The following is an 18,368-nucleotide window of genomic DNA, read 5'->3' as shown; positions in this document are numbered from 1 at the left end:
ATTTGATTATGAGGAAAAGCTTTTCAACATACAGTAGAACAACTGTAATAACAGCTTTATTGTTTGAGGCCTACTTTAAGAAAATAGTTATAAAGGCTCCTCCACAAAATTTTTGACAAGGCAGTCAAAAAATTGTAATTCACCAACATTCCATCCTTGATAGCTACAAAATCCCACGATTTTCTCAATCCAAGGAGAGCTGCAAACATTTGCTACAGTGCTAATACTCTTACAACAGTATTTAGTGGAAGCAGATATCAGAACACCTGCATCAACAAGGCAGCCATAAAATCATGGCCTACCAACACTTCTTCCTTGACACCTGTCCATAAAAATGATTTTCTTCTGGAGCCAAGGACAACCTGCCACATTCCTCATACCCCTACAGAGGCTTTTACTCAACAAATATTATACACCAGACACTGTGGTTTACAACTAAAGCCTAGCCCTGAATGTAGCTGATGTTTTCTGTACATGAAGATATATGATGCCTGGCAACTGACATAAACCACCAAGCATACCCCTTCTCCAACATGTAGGTGAAATACAATGAATTGCACAGATGGAAGATAATAAGCAATAACTCCAGGAGAAGTAAGGAATTTGACAAACTGCGACCTTTCCCATCTTTGATGTAATTACATATTCACTCTGAGCAATGGTATGAAATAGAGGAAAAACGTTGAACCACGAGGCACACAACATGAGAGACTGAAAGATTAAAAAGGACTGCATGTGCAAGAAAGATTATGATCTGGATTCATACCACACTTAACTATCTGACAGCTAAAATTTTTATGCATAATGCAATTGGACATAAAATAATCAATGTAGCATTTTTTCTCTCAGCAAGATTTAGCAGCTGGAAAGGTACTGGGCAATTGTTTAAGTTTCTTGTTTCATTTGAAATAAAAATTAATAATGAATTTGTTTGTTTTAACTTGTGGCTCCCTATCAGCCTGTTTTCCTTCATGTAATTGTTTCCAACTCCATACATGATTGTTGTTGGTTTACCTCAGCAGTCTAGTGCCCAACAATAATCCAAATGGGTGATCGGACAGGAGGGCTACAACACAATTGGTACCTAAGGTGGGGTCATCACACACCAGTACAGAAATTGTTACCCAACTTGAGGCTAACGAAGTAGCTGCTACACTACTACTCTCTAAAATAACTCGATTCAGTTAGTATATTATGAGTGCAGAATATAAGGACGATAATTTCTGTTACATACAAGAAAATGACAACTTTACACTGTAGAGGCAATTATATTGTTTAAAAAATGGAAATTGTATAATTTTATATCTCTGTAAAGAAAATATCATTAAAACTGTCTTTCCATTACAAAATTATGACTGTGACCATGTATGTTATGAATTAAAGACATGATTATACTAAAGCTGAATCCTCCAGGGATGTTAACTGCACTAGTAAACAGTAAAAGACATTGTATAAAAAATATTTTAAAAAACATAACGAAACTGGTGACATGTGGCCAAAATATGAAAAACCAAATGTTAACCAACCAAGACATACCAATTTTGTGAGGGAGACAATACAAACATGATAGCTAACATCAGTAAAATGCATATTACCTTTAACAACATAAATTTATTCAGTGGATCATACCACTGCATCAGAAATATTCCTGTAGGCATTGCTCCACAAAGATATTTGTACCCGTTATATGGATTCCTGCCCACACAGCATTTTGTACATCCTTTTGTGTCTGGAACTTTTGTTGTTAATGCAAACTTGCGTGGGACTAGTTTCTCTGGGATTTTGTTCATATGTAGAGAAAACCTGTGTGTTTGTTTGCTCTGAAGGGCCAGCAAGTCATGACGATATAGTTGCGGTGTTTTACCTATACATTAAAAGAAAGGGAACAAATCAATATTCAGTTCAACTTCTAGTAATATTGTGGTTTACTACATACACAAACAAGGAAGAACTCTTGATTATTACTTTAATTAGTGACTAGAGGTCCTGCAGCATATCTCAGTAAACATAATTCCATTAAAAAATAAATAAAAAACACCACATGAAACACAAAATTCCAAGAGCAATAAAATGCATTTAGAACAGCAAAGGCTTTATTAAATAATTCTTGAAACATTCATTTGTATTTACACTTATTTTTGTGAAAATCACTTTGCTAAGAAGGTTGCATATTACTGAAATGAACTTTATACAACAAATTACATACATGGCAATACACAAATGATCAGGATAAGAGAACTGAACATGATCTCAGATTTCAAGAAAATTCAATATGGGATGAAATGCCTGCTTGCCCTGCTATGAGAGATTCTCAAAGCTGCACAATAAAATCACAGAGGGCACAGATACCTTCCTGCCATTTCTTCCTCCACACCGTCTGAATGTAAATCCACTAAGATTCAACAGTGGTTGTTGGAGGTGCATGAAGAAGAAGTGAAGAGGTGAGGCAAATTTGCAGGCCTGGGATAAGTAATATGCGAAATTCCACAAATTAGGTTTGAATATTCTGTCTCATTTGACTGGACATTATCCTGCTGAAATATGGCAAGTTGCCTGAAAGACAGACAGTACCCGGGAATCTAAACCGTCTTGACGTTGTGGTATACACTGAGACTTCTCTGGATACATAGGAGTCAAAATCAAATTTCAGGTCCAACAACACATCAAACATACACAATACACATTTGGCCAAAATCCTGTTACAAAAAGCAGGATATTAAACTGAGGTCAGCACGGAAGTTTCTAACACATATATGGTCATCACTGTAGAATAAGTTGATGTGAGGATCACCTGAAAGCACCATTTTGCCACGTGGAACACTAGTGCCAGAATCATCTGCCCTCTCCAGTGTCATGTATTTGTGTTTCTACACGACAGAAACCAGTCAGTGGCATGTATACCCCTAGTCCAGCCCACAGCTCACAGTGTTCCACTTCCTCACACAGAGCTTTGTACATGTTGAGCAGATCCAGTGTTTGGCCAATACTGTTGATAAAGCATTATGGTCTGTTATGATCACGAGGACAAGACGATGGTCATTCCATGCCATGGCCATGGTGTGTAGTCTTGCCCTCACTCTGTACAACCCTCTTCTACCCAAACCCATTTCCTGGGAACTGATCATTCTCCCTCTCTTGAACTCAGACATATGCCTATGATTTGATGCTGGCACTTTACTTTCATGTTTTCACTTCACATAACAGTTCTTCATTGAATTGCTTGATGTCTTATGGGCTTTTCTGTCTCACATGGAAAGGTGTTGATGGGTTTAAATGCAGGTCACATCTCTGCAAGATTAAGCATATTGTTCCACAAATCTTCCAAGTTTGGATTCGTTCAGGTGATTCTTTCCGGTAATTGCAATTTTTGTAAATGTTAGGTGTGTCACTAAAAATAAAGAACCACATACAAAGTAAAAAAATGTGGAATCAAAGACAAAACCATGATTAAAAATAAAAAGTATAACAGGTCTTGTACTCGAGCTAATACAAATTAGGTTTCAGGTTTCAAGTTTTCTTGTTTGTATGGTTGTTCCAGTGACGCAAAACAAAGCACCCACTGGACACAGAATTAGATCAATCACTTTTCCTTCAGTGTGAAATGGATGAAATAATTGTAGGTGCTGGAAACCAGGCAGTGGCCACCATTTGATGCTAGCTAAATTGCACTTGAAAATCACAGCTACAAAGACAAAATCTGACATACAAAACAAGCGATTTGATACTTTACAGCTAAAGGACCCTAAAGTCAAACAGGAACTTAGACTAAAACTGCAAAATAGAAATAAACAACGCAACATGATGGAGGATGGAGTAGAAGAGCAGGGGCAGAAAATGAGAGGTTTGCCAAGTCTATGCAATCCATTTGTACTCCAAATTATAAATAGCTTCACTTCACATTTGGCCACTTGATATAATGCTCAGCATGTGTTCCCCATAAAACCTCCAAATCAAACACAAAAGTAGTCTTCAGAAGCTCATTAGTCAAAACATTAATCATATGGCATGTAGAAGCAATCAGTAACTTCATGTCGCTTACAGATTAACTATCAACACCAAAAAGACAGCTTCCATGAACTTTCACACAACACAAAATGCAAATTCCTCTCAGCCATTTGTCGCTGTAAATAAGCAGTCAATAGATACCGACACTGTTTTCAAATTCCTGGGTCTGTGGGTTCAAGATAACCTGAAATAGAATACACACACAGGAAAGGTAAATGCCAGGATCTGTACTGGCTGTTATGCATTGAGAGTACTGAAAACATGTGCTAGCCTAAAAACATTAACCAGTGCGTACTACGCTTACATACAAGCCCACCTAAAATATGGTGTAATATTCTGGGGAAATTCTCCAACTGCTCTGAGCACATTCAGAATCCAGAAGAGAGCAATGAGGATTATTACTGGGAGCAAACCCAGAGACTCCTGCAAACCCATCTTCATAAAGTTGGAAATCCTTACACTGCCTTGCCTCTACTTTCTTGAGACTCTAAAACTTTTCAGAAACCACATAGTGCCAACTGACCCCAGAGTCGTAAAAAATAATTAAATACATGTACACAACACCAGGAAAAACGCAAACCTGCATGTTATACATACAAACACTTAACTGTGTAAAAAGGGAGCTTTCCACATGGGCCTCCAACTGTTCAACAATCTTCCCACTAGTATTAAGTCCATCGAAGACAACATAAAATTTAGCAAAGCCGTGAAGTCATATTTGTTGTGTCACTGTTTTTACTCTGTAAATGAATACTTAGAACAGCAATCTTGCTGTTTGTGTTAAATTGAAAACATTGAGCAATATAATACATTAGGATACTATAGGCCTATGTTAATATATGTTAAATGATATTTTCCGACATCTGCAACACACTGTGTACCACCAGATCACATGGGATACATAAATAAATATTAAGTGTGACAATGTGATGCATGGGACAACTGCTTTGAAAGTACACAATGAAAGGTGTACAGGGTGTCTATGAAAGTGATTAAGTGCCTGTCACAGTCAATGTGACAGATAGTGAACAGTGTGTTGTTGTTTCCTGGTATACCAAATAATGCTCAAGCAGTGGCAGGCAATTTATAACTACAAGCACTTATATCAGAATGTCGTGGGAAAACATTCATTGCAGACAAGACTAACAGTGTGTGTCTCAGCTTTTAGTTTAAGTTACACTGCCAAGCAAGGTAAGAATTTATGTGAGATGTAAACACTGGAACTCACCAATCTGTTTTCAAATGAGTAATCTGAAGAGCGTTGCATAGAATGGAGATTTGGAGCACAGTTGCTTGCAGTAGACCAAGTACATGATCACTGCTTACTCCTAAGCACTTTTCATAATGTTGCACTAGCTTTGTCAATTCCTCTGCATAGATGTTATCTGACAGAATTGGTAGTGATCTTCAAACCATTTTTCACCAAGTCTTTGGTACAGGCACAATAAGAGGTGATAGTGACTGCGTGTGAGGTCATGACCGTACGGTGAGGAGTCTAAAAGTTTTAACAGTCTAGACAGCAGTGTGTGAATGTGCATTGTTATGGAGAATTATCCAGGATGACAGTTTTCCATGGTGGTGACTTTTACAAAATTGTCTGAATAGTGGTGCATCCAACATTTGGAAATTCACTAGCCATAAAATTGATCATCAATCATCATCAGATCAGCATTTTTTGTCCATTTTTTGCACAATTCAATTGGCTAGGATATTGGAGCTTCCATTCTGCTCAACATCTTGCACATATGTATGGCGACTATTAATGTCTCAACTCCTTTCCTTCACTCATATTGCAGATCAATAAACCAATCACAACTCTTGATGGAAATGAGCAGCTGCAGATCCTTTTTCAAACAAAAAATTACAGCAAACACTTCCAACTGATGGGAGTAAAAATTTTAAAGCCATTGTTGTTTGCTATCACCAATAGTGAAATGACAACTGAATTAAAACCATAGCTTCTGTGATTTCATAAATGCTCAACAAATGGCACTGTATTCTCGCAGCTTCATTCTAAACTGCCAAAATTTAAATATTAGCATTTGACTCTTACTTTCCAAATATAGCTCATAAACATGTTATCTGGTTAGAAGAATCATCTTTCTCCCCATACTGGAATAAGAATCTCCTGAGAGGTCTTAGTCTAAGCTACAGTACAAGCTAGAGGGGACTTTGTAATGATCTAGACATACTTTAACTGTAAGTAGTAGTAACACATAGGGAGGATTACGAGACTTGCTAAGTGGAATGAACTGACAAGGAGACCACACAGCAATTGGAGTTTTGTATTTTTTTATATTTATGGTATGTGAAGTTCAGAACAATCTGCCAAACTGTTTTGATGCAATTCTACAAAATTTTCAAGATAATCGACTTTGAAGTTTTGTGACCATCATTAATACCTAAAAGTGAGGTTGTTTTATCAACACGCTGTGTGGCTCTGTAGTGGAATGTTTGCCTGACATCTAGGTTACCCAGGTTTGATTCCCAGACATGGTGAATTTTAAAACAAAGATGCACATTCCACAAGCATTTCCAAGAAGCATAAAACATAAAGATGAAAAAGAATAATTTGTAACTTTTTTTAAATTTAAACAATCATTATTAAGAATCTTTCATAAAAGACTGGTCATTAAGAACTTATATTTGCAATGAAAACTGGATTTTAGTGTATGATATGTAATCATTCAGTGATTATCAGTCTCGAGCACTACTGGAATTCATTTGTTAAGAAAAATTGTAAACCTTTTAGAATATTGTTATTTCCACAGTGTGAGAGTCATAAGCTTGCCTCTGACGTGATTGGAAGTTTCGTATACTAGGTGCAAACAATGTAATTTCGGCTTTGTTAATGTGAAAAATCAAAATACTGTATGACTACTAAAATGTGAAAAAATCAATGGAAAATATATTTACGTAAAAAGTTCTGCAACAACAATCTTCCAATTTATTTAGTCCAAACCAACCGTGAGGACACGATGTTCAATTTTCAGCTTCATGAGTAAGACCCCTAGACAAGAAGAACTGAATCCACATCAACATGACAAGCTAAGTAATCTTGCAAGTTTATTGTAATCTTCGCTCCTCTCAAATCTTTATAAAAGACTTTGCTTATTAATTACTTGGATGGGGCACTGTTTAATGTAGACAATAGATGTAAAAAGGAAGGAGGGGGGAGATTACTAGCGGATACATTTAATTACAACCAAAACAACATTTGAAACTTCTTGGAACATTAAAACTGTGTGCTGGACTGAGACTTGAACTCGGAACCTTTGCCTTTCATGGGCAAGTGCCATAACATTTTCTGTACAAAAAAAGTCAAAATGATATTTACTGTTGGCAACTGAAATCGCATAAGTAATGTTTCTTTGGGTTAAATACATTCACACACCAAATAATCTTTGGGAACACCACAAAAAATGGATCTGATAACTCAAGTAGGAACAGCCAGTATATAACATCCAGAATATGAAAGTTTAAAACAGCTCTCACCTGAAAGGGACATTAGTATGTCCTTAATAACATACATCCATATGGTTCTTCGAGGATACAATTGGTCTATGGCTGCATCATGTAATTCATTCAAGTTCAGGTTGTATATTCCTTCTTCTGCACCTATTAGAATATGTTGGTCTCTTGTATCCGGATGAATCCAACTTGCAGTACAATGTATACGCAATGGACAGCCATTGAACACCTTAGAAAATGAATAAAATATGGAAACTAGAGACAGAAGGTGATATTATGTAAATTTCATGAAAATATTATAAAAGGCTACATGGCATTGGAGCACAGCCACTAATTAAGTATTACACAAAAAACATGAAATTTAGAATTACTCTGATTGTAGTAATAAGTACATATTTTCTTCCTAATATGTCAATGGAAAATCCAGATGGAATGTAAGAATAGCATGAAACAGACAGTTGCAACTCCTCATATAGCAGAGATGATGAGTTGCAGATAGGAACAACAAAAAGACTGTTAGACTTCGTTGGAAATAGACAACACACACCCACACCCACAAATATGAAAAACTTGTACACATATGACCACAGTTCTCTGGCTTCAGTACCCAGAGACTGTGGTCATGTGGGTGCGAGTTGTGTGTGTGTGTGTGTGTGTGTGTGTGTGTGTGTGTGTATTTCCGATGAAGGCCTGGTTGGCCAAAATCTCATTTTACGACAGTCTGTTCATTGTGCTTGTCTGCTACACAGCATCTCCACTTTATTGGAATTAGTAACTATCCTTTTCAGGCTATTGTTTCTTCCTAATAAACATTTATGCTTTAACACAAAAAGTTGAACAAAGCTGTCTCCGACTAAAGGCATATAATTTCAATACTTGTAGGTCAATGCAAGGTGGGCAACAATGTGACATCAGTGAAAATAGCTCTGTATTGAGTTACTGTTTTAATTTTCAATGTTTGACATTTAGGACTTTACCTGCAAGAAAAGTCAAAAGCTGCTTCCCTCAAAATATGTGCATTGCTTTCCAGCCTTCCTTCAGTTATTTGTTGATAAATAAGATTATTTTACATTTATTGCAGTACGAAATCTAATTTTTGAGTTTAGGCCATCAGGTGCACTTCAAATTGCTTAATTTAAAAAGGGCAGAAATTGACTATAAGGGGGAACATCAACCGTAAGAAATAATTGTGGAGCAGTCACAAGTCACATACAAATTGCTTTTATTACTGGTTTCACTCATCAGACCCAAGCATCTTCAGAAACTTTTAGCAGCCGCTGTTCACAAATTAAAAGTATTTGACATGTGGCCGACGGCTACTTGAAGTTTCTGAAGATCATTGCATCTGAGAGGAGAATTGCTTAATGTCTGGAGTGAATATGGTCAAAATACTGTAAGCTTTCAAAAATATTATATTAGATGGCACATTTGCTTAAGAGATGAATGTCTTGTAGCCTATCTGTGGCAAGAATGTAAAGGTTTACATGTACAAAACAATTCATAAAGAATTCTGAAATAGGCTGCTCAGTTTAAGCATGGTTATGCACCCATTAAAGAGGAAGCTACATTGCTACTCACCGTAAAGATGATATGCTGAGTTGCAGCAGACACAACGAAAAGACTATTACACACTGAGCTTTCAGCCAAAGTCTCCTTGAAAAACAACTACACACACACATCTACACAAGCAAGAACAACTCATGTACACGTGACTATCATCTTCGGCCGCTCTGCCATTCTGGATGGTGCCGCCTGAGACAGCAGTCATGTGTGCATAGTGTGTGAATGTATGTGTATTCTCTTTTCAGAAGAAAGTTTTAACCAAAAGCTCAATGTGCAACAGTCTTTTCATTGTGCCTGTCTGCAACTCAACGTGTCATCTTTACGATGAGTAGCAGTCTATCCTTTTCATAATATTGCTGGTATTCTAACCGAGACTTTCCATTGTTTCGTTGTAGAGGAAGAGCATTCCGGATGTCAACAAAACCTGTATGACCAACAAGCACGTGACAAAAATTCACAACACTTTACTCAATGGCCACAAGCTGACAGTAAGTGACTCTGCACGAAATGCAAAGATTTTTATGGCTGTGTCTACCACATATAATTGCCACATTTAACAGGAAGTTTTCTGTATGACAAATCTTTTTGTTCATGGTTGCTGTGTCCATTCAAATAAACATTACTAAAGAGCATTTGGAGCTGTTTAAATGCAGTTCAGGAGAGTTTGTCTAATTTTTCTAACAATAGATGAAATATGGATTCATCACCACTCACCAGAGATGGAACATGAGTGGAAGGAAATAGGAAATACTGCACCAAAGAAAGCGAAAAACAGTTTCACCTGCAGGAAAAATTATAGCTACCACTTCCCTGTATTCACACAGACTGCTGCTCACAGACTCCCCGCATGATGGTAGAATACTCATGAGGAAGTATTATATTTCACTGCTGGACAAACTTAACACTTAACATTGATATCTTGCAAAGAATAATGTTCTTTTCAAACAATACAACATGCCATCACACATCTTGAACTGTTGTTGCAAAATGGTAAAACATTCACTTTAGTGCACTTGCATGCCCTACATATTCTTTTGATTTCACGACTAGCAGTTATCAAATATGATGAAATGCCTAGATGAATGAAGCTCCAAATTAAATTACAAGGTTGAAGCTGACACAGGTGCTTACTATGCCTAGTTAGGCAAATCTTACTTCAATTAGAATACTGAAACATTGGAAAGTTTATGAACGATATGCTGCGAGGTAATTAAGTTGAGAATTACGCATACAAAATCACTCTCTCTTAAATTATAATGTTTGTATTAGAAAGATCCTCCTTTTTCTAGCATATAGAAGCTGGTAGTGAGCTATGTAAAGTTCCACAAATTCTTTGTTTAAAGTATTAGATACAGCTAGGTGTACTATTTGGATAGAGACTATAGGGTCATTCAGTTTTCAAACATCAAGTACAGAAGTATGGTAATTACTAAAGAAGTTGGGTAAAAACAAAATAACAATAAGTGACAACAGTGATACATCACTAATAGGATGTCATCAATTTCCTGTCTACATCTAGAGCACCAAAGGATAAAGTTCATATTCTCTGTATCTGAAACTTCGGTTGCTCTTAAAACTCTGAAGCACGGAAAGACAATGGAAAGTGGTGGAATACATCCCAAATTACTTGTGCATTGTGAGAAATATGCAAAAAGATGGCTGGCGGATTTCTTCTCTGACTGTATGATATGTGGCTCAATCCCACAAAAAATGAAGTGTTAAAAATCACAGCAATACTCAAACTTGGTAACTTATGAGACCAGCCAGTCATATATTGAGCACTACTTGTCAGTTAAATGAAAGAATTCTATACAACTGAATTAGTCCTGTAATCTTTCAGATCCTTCCTGTTGAGCAAGCTGGATTCCGACCAGGATGGAGATGCACTCATCAAGTCTTATCATTAACATCATTCATTGAAGCAGGATAAGAAAAGAAGCACAAAAATTCAGTTACTTTCGTTGATCTAAGTGCAGCATATTACAGTTTGGAGGCAAGGGCTACTTTTACTACAACTTATTCCATGCAGGCGGCCAACAAGACTAAATGATAACATTTACTGCAGGAAAAGCCACTAGCAAGCTGTAAGTACTGAGTAATGGCATACCACAGAGTATCTTTGCTCTTCTCTTGTTTAATATATCTCTGATATTACTCCAACACAGTCCAGAAAGTTTGGCTATGAGGATGTAGCTACCCAACACAAAACATTCGAAACAACTGAAGTAATCCTAACTGTGATCTAGAGATCTTAAGCCAATGCACCTAAAAACTGTGATTAAAACATAACTCAAATAAGACGGAAGTTGTATGTTTTCATCTGTCCAATAGATTGGCACACAAAGCTGCTGATGTCTGTTATGAGGAAGACAAACTTCGTCATAACATACAGCCAAAATACCTAGGAATCACATTAGACAGGACACTTTCCTTCAAGGAGTACCTGACGTAAACACCTGTTAAGCTGAAAAACAGAAATAACATATACTTTGTAGCACTAGTTGGGCACTATCAGCATACACTCTTTGAGTATCAGCACTCAGAGTGTATCCTCAACTGCAGAGTACTGTACATCTGTATGGCTTATTAATAGTCCATAAGTGAAAAAGATCAATGTACTATTTAACAAATCTATGCATATTGTTATTGGGTCAATATGATCTACTAGCAGATATCGGTTACCTATTTTGAGTCACATTCCATCTCCTAATATTAGACAGAAGAGAGTATGCCACTATGTGAATATCGAATATCAAAAGATTGTTCACAACCCCGACCTTTCAATATTGAATGATGTAGTCCCTGTGAAGTGAAAAAGATTAGGATCACAACATTCCACTCTTATCACAGCCAGGTTTCTTGCTAAAAATGAATTCAATGCTATTACTATCCTCACAATGCCAGACACTGTCCTGCATTCAGGAAAAGTACAATGGATATGACATGTCTCAGACAATGTGGAGTACTCTGAGTTGCATCCGAAGGGGTCATGAAAGATAGTGAGGATCCTATATCATCATATGTCAAGATATTTGCTATTACTGTAACCTTTGAGAGTAAATTTATCGACTTGCTTAATCGCAGTGACTATGTTGCAGCAACCTCTGGTTTCACCATGGTAGAATTTCAAAGTAATCGCTGACTTGTGACAACGTTTTGAATCAAGTCTGACTGCAGTTGTTGGACATGTCCACTCAACATGGCAGTCAAGTGGAGAGGGAATTCAATCTGGGCTTCAGGGCAGAACAGTTGGACTGAGATTATTTGCGAGCTGGCACTGAGGATGCTAATTTGTTTGTCATATGATCATCCATGCCTCATTTATTAACTTTAGTTTCAGTGTGAAAAGATTGATGTCACATAGTGGTATGCGAAATATTGTTGAATTGTAAATATTTAAAAGTTTTTTCTAAGTGTAGTACTTCTGACAATCTTAGTGTTCGTCATCTTCTTGCAATAACTGTTCTTAATTGGATCCAACATTATCGGCTACCCTAAAACAAGAGTCACTGGAATATGTGTTTCTTAATAAATAGAGTTTACAGAGGTGGCAAGTATAACCATAACGTAACAACCAACAACGGTCGTGCCATGTATGCAGACTGCTACAATCTTTGGATCTGGAGCCCGATTGCCAGTGTCAATGTATGGTGAGTGAATTTGGCATTTTCAGTGTGAACTCGATTTCCAAAGAAAGTTGGACAGGAAAATGAATATAGACAGTGAACAATTATTTTTATTACAAATTGCTTGTGCAGTATATATTTGAATAACAATGGCTAGCTAAACTGAGAATAGTAATGTAATTAATGGAGATGACAGTGTTATTAGGACACTGTTGCAATGTATCTTATTAATGAGTCAAAACTGACTATCAGAATTCAAAATGATAAGGCAGTAAAAAATGAAAGTTCAAATTTTCAAATAAATGTAGAACCACCTGAAGCAATGACAGATAACAATCATGTTGATGCTATGGGAAAGGGGAAGTGCCAATGCAGTTTATACAAAAAATGAACACAAATTTGAACAAACCATTCACTGAGCGTAGTATAAAAATTCTGGATAAAAAACTTAATAATAAGTGGAATTTAAACAAAAAAATCTGTAATTATGAGGAAAATATGAACAAAAAAAACTCGATCAACATAGTCAAACATTGAAATTAGATTTGGGCAAATGTGGGATCAAAAGGCAGTAGGTCATTGTCATGAACTGCATAGTCAGTTCAATAATTTTTTGCAGGAATGTAGCAAATTGCTCGACAAGAAACAATGTGAGTTCATGCGTGAGGTCATGATGCACTGTTAGCAGATAACAGCAGGTGTAACTAAGATAGAGATGCTAGTTAGCTCACAGCAGGAAATTATGAAACAAACGAATAATGAGGTAGTTCATATTATGGTACAAGTTTTTGAACAAACATTATTGTCAATAACATGCTTGGTTAAGAACAGTTTAAGGACTTTGATACCCACAAATAATTACAACCCATGGATTTCATGAAACAATTTAAAGCTGTGTTTGCATGAATTCGAAATGAATAAAAAAAACTGATATTTCTGTAATACGATGTGAGCCCAGGTGCTAGATCACGTATCCAATCAGTATGCTATATTTGCAAACTCTGAAAATGTATTTCATCACAAATATTGGTTGTGCGAGAAATAATGAAGCATCAAAGTAAAATTATGTTTGATGCTCAACTATGATCAAAATGAAAGGCTGATGCATAACTTTCTTCAGAAACGATGGGAATGTAAGACGTATCTGGACAATCCTATTAGTGATGATGATTTAATCACAATTTTGATAAAGCATTTACCATGTAAAGTAAGAAAACAATTAGCATCACAAACTTTTGATGACTTTGACAAGTTGTTATGGGTTGTTGATTGTTTGGAAGAGACTGGCTTGAAGGAATGCCTGCTGGCTTGGAACAAAATATGACTCATTGAGAGCAACATTTGCAGTGATGCAACACACCGCAGCAAGATAATTTTGGATACCCACTGTGGACTCAACAAAATGACAGTCACCAGCGGTACAATGACACATGAAGAGATGAACACTCATGAAATTGTGTGTGTGCAATGATAACTGGTTTTGAAATGATGACAGGAGGGAAAATAATTTTGGTAGATGGAACTCAGCATGTAGTACATGATGGAAGCGTTTGGTACCATTCACTGCTCTGAGTTACAGGTAACAGACACTGACAATGTGCCCGATTACTGGCAAACTAGTAGTAGTTTCAGATGCGACTCACTCCAGAATATGTGAACAGTTTAAGGGGTCAGATGTGAGAATACAAATGATCAGGTGTGAAACTGAATACATTAAAACTGAACTACTGAGAGAAGATGTGCAAGTTGTGGTGGAGGCTTTGAATCCAGTACCTGAACTCAGTGTTAACAGTCAGAAAATGACAGCAGTTGTAGATTCTGGTAGTGATACCACAGCAATCTCCAAGAATTTATATGAACATCTTTGTGAAATAGACGAAATACCTGTCTTCCCTGTGAATAGCATGCATATAGTTACTGCAACTGGGCTAGTAGTCATGCTGTTATTGGGTAGGCACTCAGTTGGTGCAACATTTTAGACAGATACTATGATATGGTTGTGCTGTATCTTGATCCTTTGACTGTGAATTGAACTTTTGGTAATGACTGGCTGGCAGAAAGATGATGTAGGATTGATTACAAAAGAAGAAGTTTAAGTATTTGTAATAAGAGTGAAGTATTGAAGGTTAATTTCATTAGATATTTCAGGGAAAAGGAAGTAGCCACTGCAGCATGTGGTGTTTATTTTTTTTAAAGCATACATGATGGAACTGATGTGCCATTATATATATGCGAAGGATAATGGACCACAGAAAAGTAGAGGAAATTCAGGAGATGATTTCAAAAATTCACAAAGAAACAGATCATCTGAGTAATTTGCCCACTTACTATAGAGAAGAATTACAAGAAGTTTTAACTGTGCACATTGAAGCACTTTCAAGTAAACTTCAACTGATGAAGGGAGGTGAATGTCAAAGTGCAGGCACATGAACCATTTAAAATCAAATCATATTCAATAACAATAACTAGAAGAGAAGCTGTAGGGAAGGAGATTACATGATATAACTGAGAGATCAGCAATGAATACTGCAATCCGTACATCCACTAATTAAAACACACAGATTGGTCAGACTTGTTTTGGATGATCAGTTATCCATCACAGTGTCTTACCCTAAGAGGAGAATATTGACAACATTTTGCAAAACTTTCCTGGAACTTATTACCTTATTAGTTTGGGTATGACAGGTAATTATTGGCAGTAAGAGCTGAAGGAGGGAAGCCGAAAGTTTACTGTATTCTTGCACAATGTACATTGTTACCATTTCAAATGGATGCCATTTTGTTTAAAATTTTAACAGCAGCATTTGTTAGACCTTTGGATGAGATTCCTGGAGAACTTTACAGGAAGTAATAGTGTTCATTGATGATGTTCTGACTATGTCTACTTTGTGGGAAGAGCTAAATAAAGTTTTAGGTACAGTTAGATCAGCTGGAGTCACATTCAACCTGCAAAAGTCTGAATTCGTGAGGAACCATATACCATTCTTGGGACATGTTATCTTATCAGCAGGTATTTTGCCAGATCCAAAGAAATTAGAAGCAGTTTGAAATTTTCCATTACCAACTTGTAAAAAATAACTTCAATCTTTCTTCAGTTTTCACGGGTATTGTCACCGATTTCTGAAGGGACATTGCTTGTCATTACCTGCATTGCTGGTATTAACAAAGGAGGATTCAGTTTGGACCTGGAGGACAGAACAACAAGAAGTATTTGATGAGATAAAGAAACAACTCTTAGAAGCTCCACTATTGCATCTGACAGACCTTAGTGAACCACTTCATCTCTGGACAAATGCCAGTGAATTTTGACTTGCTGTCCATCTCTACCAAATAGTCAAAGAAGATGGTCAAGAGCAATATCAGATGGTCATGTTTACAAGTCATGTTTTGTCAGCATGGGAAAGGAAATACAATGTGACTGAAAGTGAAGTACTTGCGATTGTTTGGTGCTCTGAATAGTTCCGCTTAATTGCAAATTATTGCATAATCGTCTTGCTATATGGGATCTCGTCCTTCAAGAATACAATTCTGAGATACAATGCATTCCAGGTGAAAGAAATGTGATACCTGATGCAATGTCACATCTTCTGCAAAATTTGAAAGATGTTTGCACAGACATACCCCATGTACAAATTAACTGGTTTTTACATAGTATCACAAAGGCAGACCAAGAGGCCGGTGAGATGTTAAAAATGATAAAGAAAATGTATTCAGATGAGGCTGAGATTAAAATTTGACAATATTACTTAATTCACAGTGACGTCTTGTACCGATGAATCGACTTAAAACTCAGAATCAAGAAGACAGGCTAACTCAGTATCATGGAGGCAGGCTTGCATACCACAATGTGTTTTCTATGTTTTGACCTAATATATCCTCACATGTTTTGCACATTTTGATCTGAAGAAATATTTACAGCAACTTCAAAAGCAGGTGATTTTTGAAGACATATTTGGCAAGTACAAATGACTATTAAAGATTGAGACTTACATTTGCATACCAAAGTGTCTACATTGCAACATTTGTGCACAATATTCTCCCACAAAAAATGGGTGAAATCATTGGTTGGGATCTTTCCGGATGCCTTCCAAAGTCTTGTGGGAATTTCCCACAATTCTTGGTAGTGGCTGAATTATTTTCAAAATCTGTTCACTTCTTTCCACTGAGAAAATCTGGTGGCTAACATTGCTACATCAATGAATTGAACAGGCCTTTGTTGAACCCTGCTGAACATATAATACACAAACTAGGATGACTGTTCAGATTCACATGGCAAAGAACCAGACAATGTTTTCAATGGGTTTATTAATTTTCCATCACCAACTCAATTAACCACTGGAGGAGGACAGCAAATGGCTTTGAAGTAGATGGAGAAAATGTCAATGGCAAGAACTGCAAGACACAACCATTTGGTGAAATCCATTTTGGACAAAATTAAGGAATTTCTGCATTATTACTTGGGGGAATTTAGAATTCAGTGAATAGGGTATCAAGATTCTTTTGGGTTAGAGAAAGTTAATGGCGAAAAATATTTTGGACTTCAACATGTACCATTGGCATATGGAAGCAAATGAAAACGTAAATGAATAACATAGTCAGAATGATAGGGTGGCATAGATTGGTTGAGTATCTATCCCAGTGTTGTAGTATAAGGGCATGCTTCCTGTGATTTGTTAGTGAATTACCAGTAACCTTGTATTAGTGGACATATGTATCTGTGTGCAAAATGTCAATATGTAGTTGACTGAGCTATGGGGTATTACAAGCTATTTAGTGATAGTATACTATTAAACTAATTGTTGTACATGGCTGTAATGTTCATGCTGAGCAGTATGAATTCTGTGTTGGAGTGATTCTGCTGCCTGTTTCCTTTTTGTTTTCAAGTTCTACCGGCTGGCAACAGTACATCATCATTACGTCAGCCCTTGCAAGGAAGTGGCTCATATGAGGTAAATGACATCACAATATGCAAGGTCAACAGTTGGCAAGCCTTCTGTGGAGCGGTATATTGGTTCCTGTGAAACACCACAGCAACACACATGACTGCACTGCACGAAGTGGCTGGGCAGTTATCTTCCCCAGCAGGCAACCTGGTGGCTGTTTGTTTACCAACATAGCCATGAGTCGGAGCAATTACGCGAGTCTTTGAGTTTGTGTGACATTTTTATAGTATCAGTTAAGTTACATAACAAAAAGAGTCAAGGAATGTATATTGGAAAGACAGGTTAGAGGCCATATCGGTAGAGGAGAGTGCTCATTGCAGCTGACAAAAATATTCTCTTTAATGAAGTTGAGCATGACAGTAAAGCTATCTAGTTGTGTATGACAGGTTTAGATGAAAGCAAGTTAATTGTTGAATGTTTTTACTGGCCACCTCATTCCACTGTGACAGTTCTGGAGTCATTGGTGTGTAAATACCCAGATCATGCAATACTATTGGACGTGGCTTTAACCTACTGAGTATAGACTGGGATGTCTATGAATTCATTGTGATGGGTATAGACAGACCGTGATGCGACATGCTTTTGAACATGTTTCTGCTTTTGAACATGTTTCCTGAAAACTATGTTGATGAGCTAGTTTGGCAGCCCACACACAATGGAAATATCATAGGCCTTGTAGCTACAAATAGTGGGGACCTTATCAACAGCATCAGTATGGAAACGGGGATTAGTGATCATGATGTCATTATAGCAACAATGG

At 36.9% G+C, this 18,368-nt stretch overlaps 1 protein-coding gene across 11 annotated transcripts in view; it reads right to left on the bottom strand.

Annotated features, from left to right (window-relative positions):
* The window catches only part of LOC126237049 (mitogen-activated protein kinase kinase kinase kinase 5), a 312,327-nt gene that overhangs the window by 34,476 nt on the left and 259,483 nt on the right, over positions 1–18,368 (bottom strand). For all 11 annotated transcript variants that reach the window (XM_049946813.1, XM_049946817.1, XM_049946814.1 and 8 more), the window contains 2 exons: positions 7,501–7,705; positions 1,596–1,864 (listed from right to left, as the gene is read on the bottom strand). In XM_049946813.1, coding sequence (XP_049802770.1) covers positions 1,596–1,864; positions 7,501–7,705 — 474 coding nt within the window. The remainder of the gene's footprint in view (positions 1–1,595; positions 1,865–7,500; positions 7,706–18,368) is intronic.

This window comes from Schistocerca nitens, chromosome 2 (assembly GCF_023898315.1).
Source record: "Schistocerca nitens isolate TAMUIC-IGC-003100 chromosome 2, iqSchNite1.1, whole genome shotgun sequence".
In the NCBI taxonomy this organism is placed as follows: domain Eukaryota; kingdom Metazoa; phylum Arthropoda; class Insecta; order Orthoptera; family Acrididae; genus Schistocerca; species Schistocerca nitens.
The sequence above is the reverse complement of the archived record's forward strand: the minus strand, read 5'-3'. Positions and strand labels throughout refer to the sequence as shown.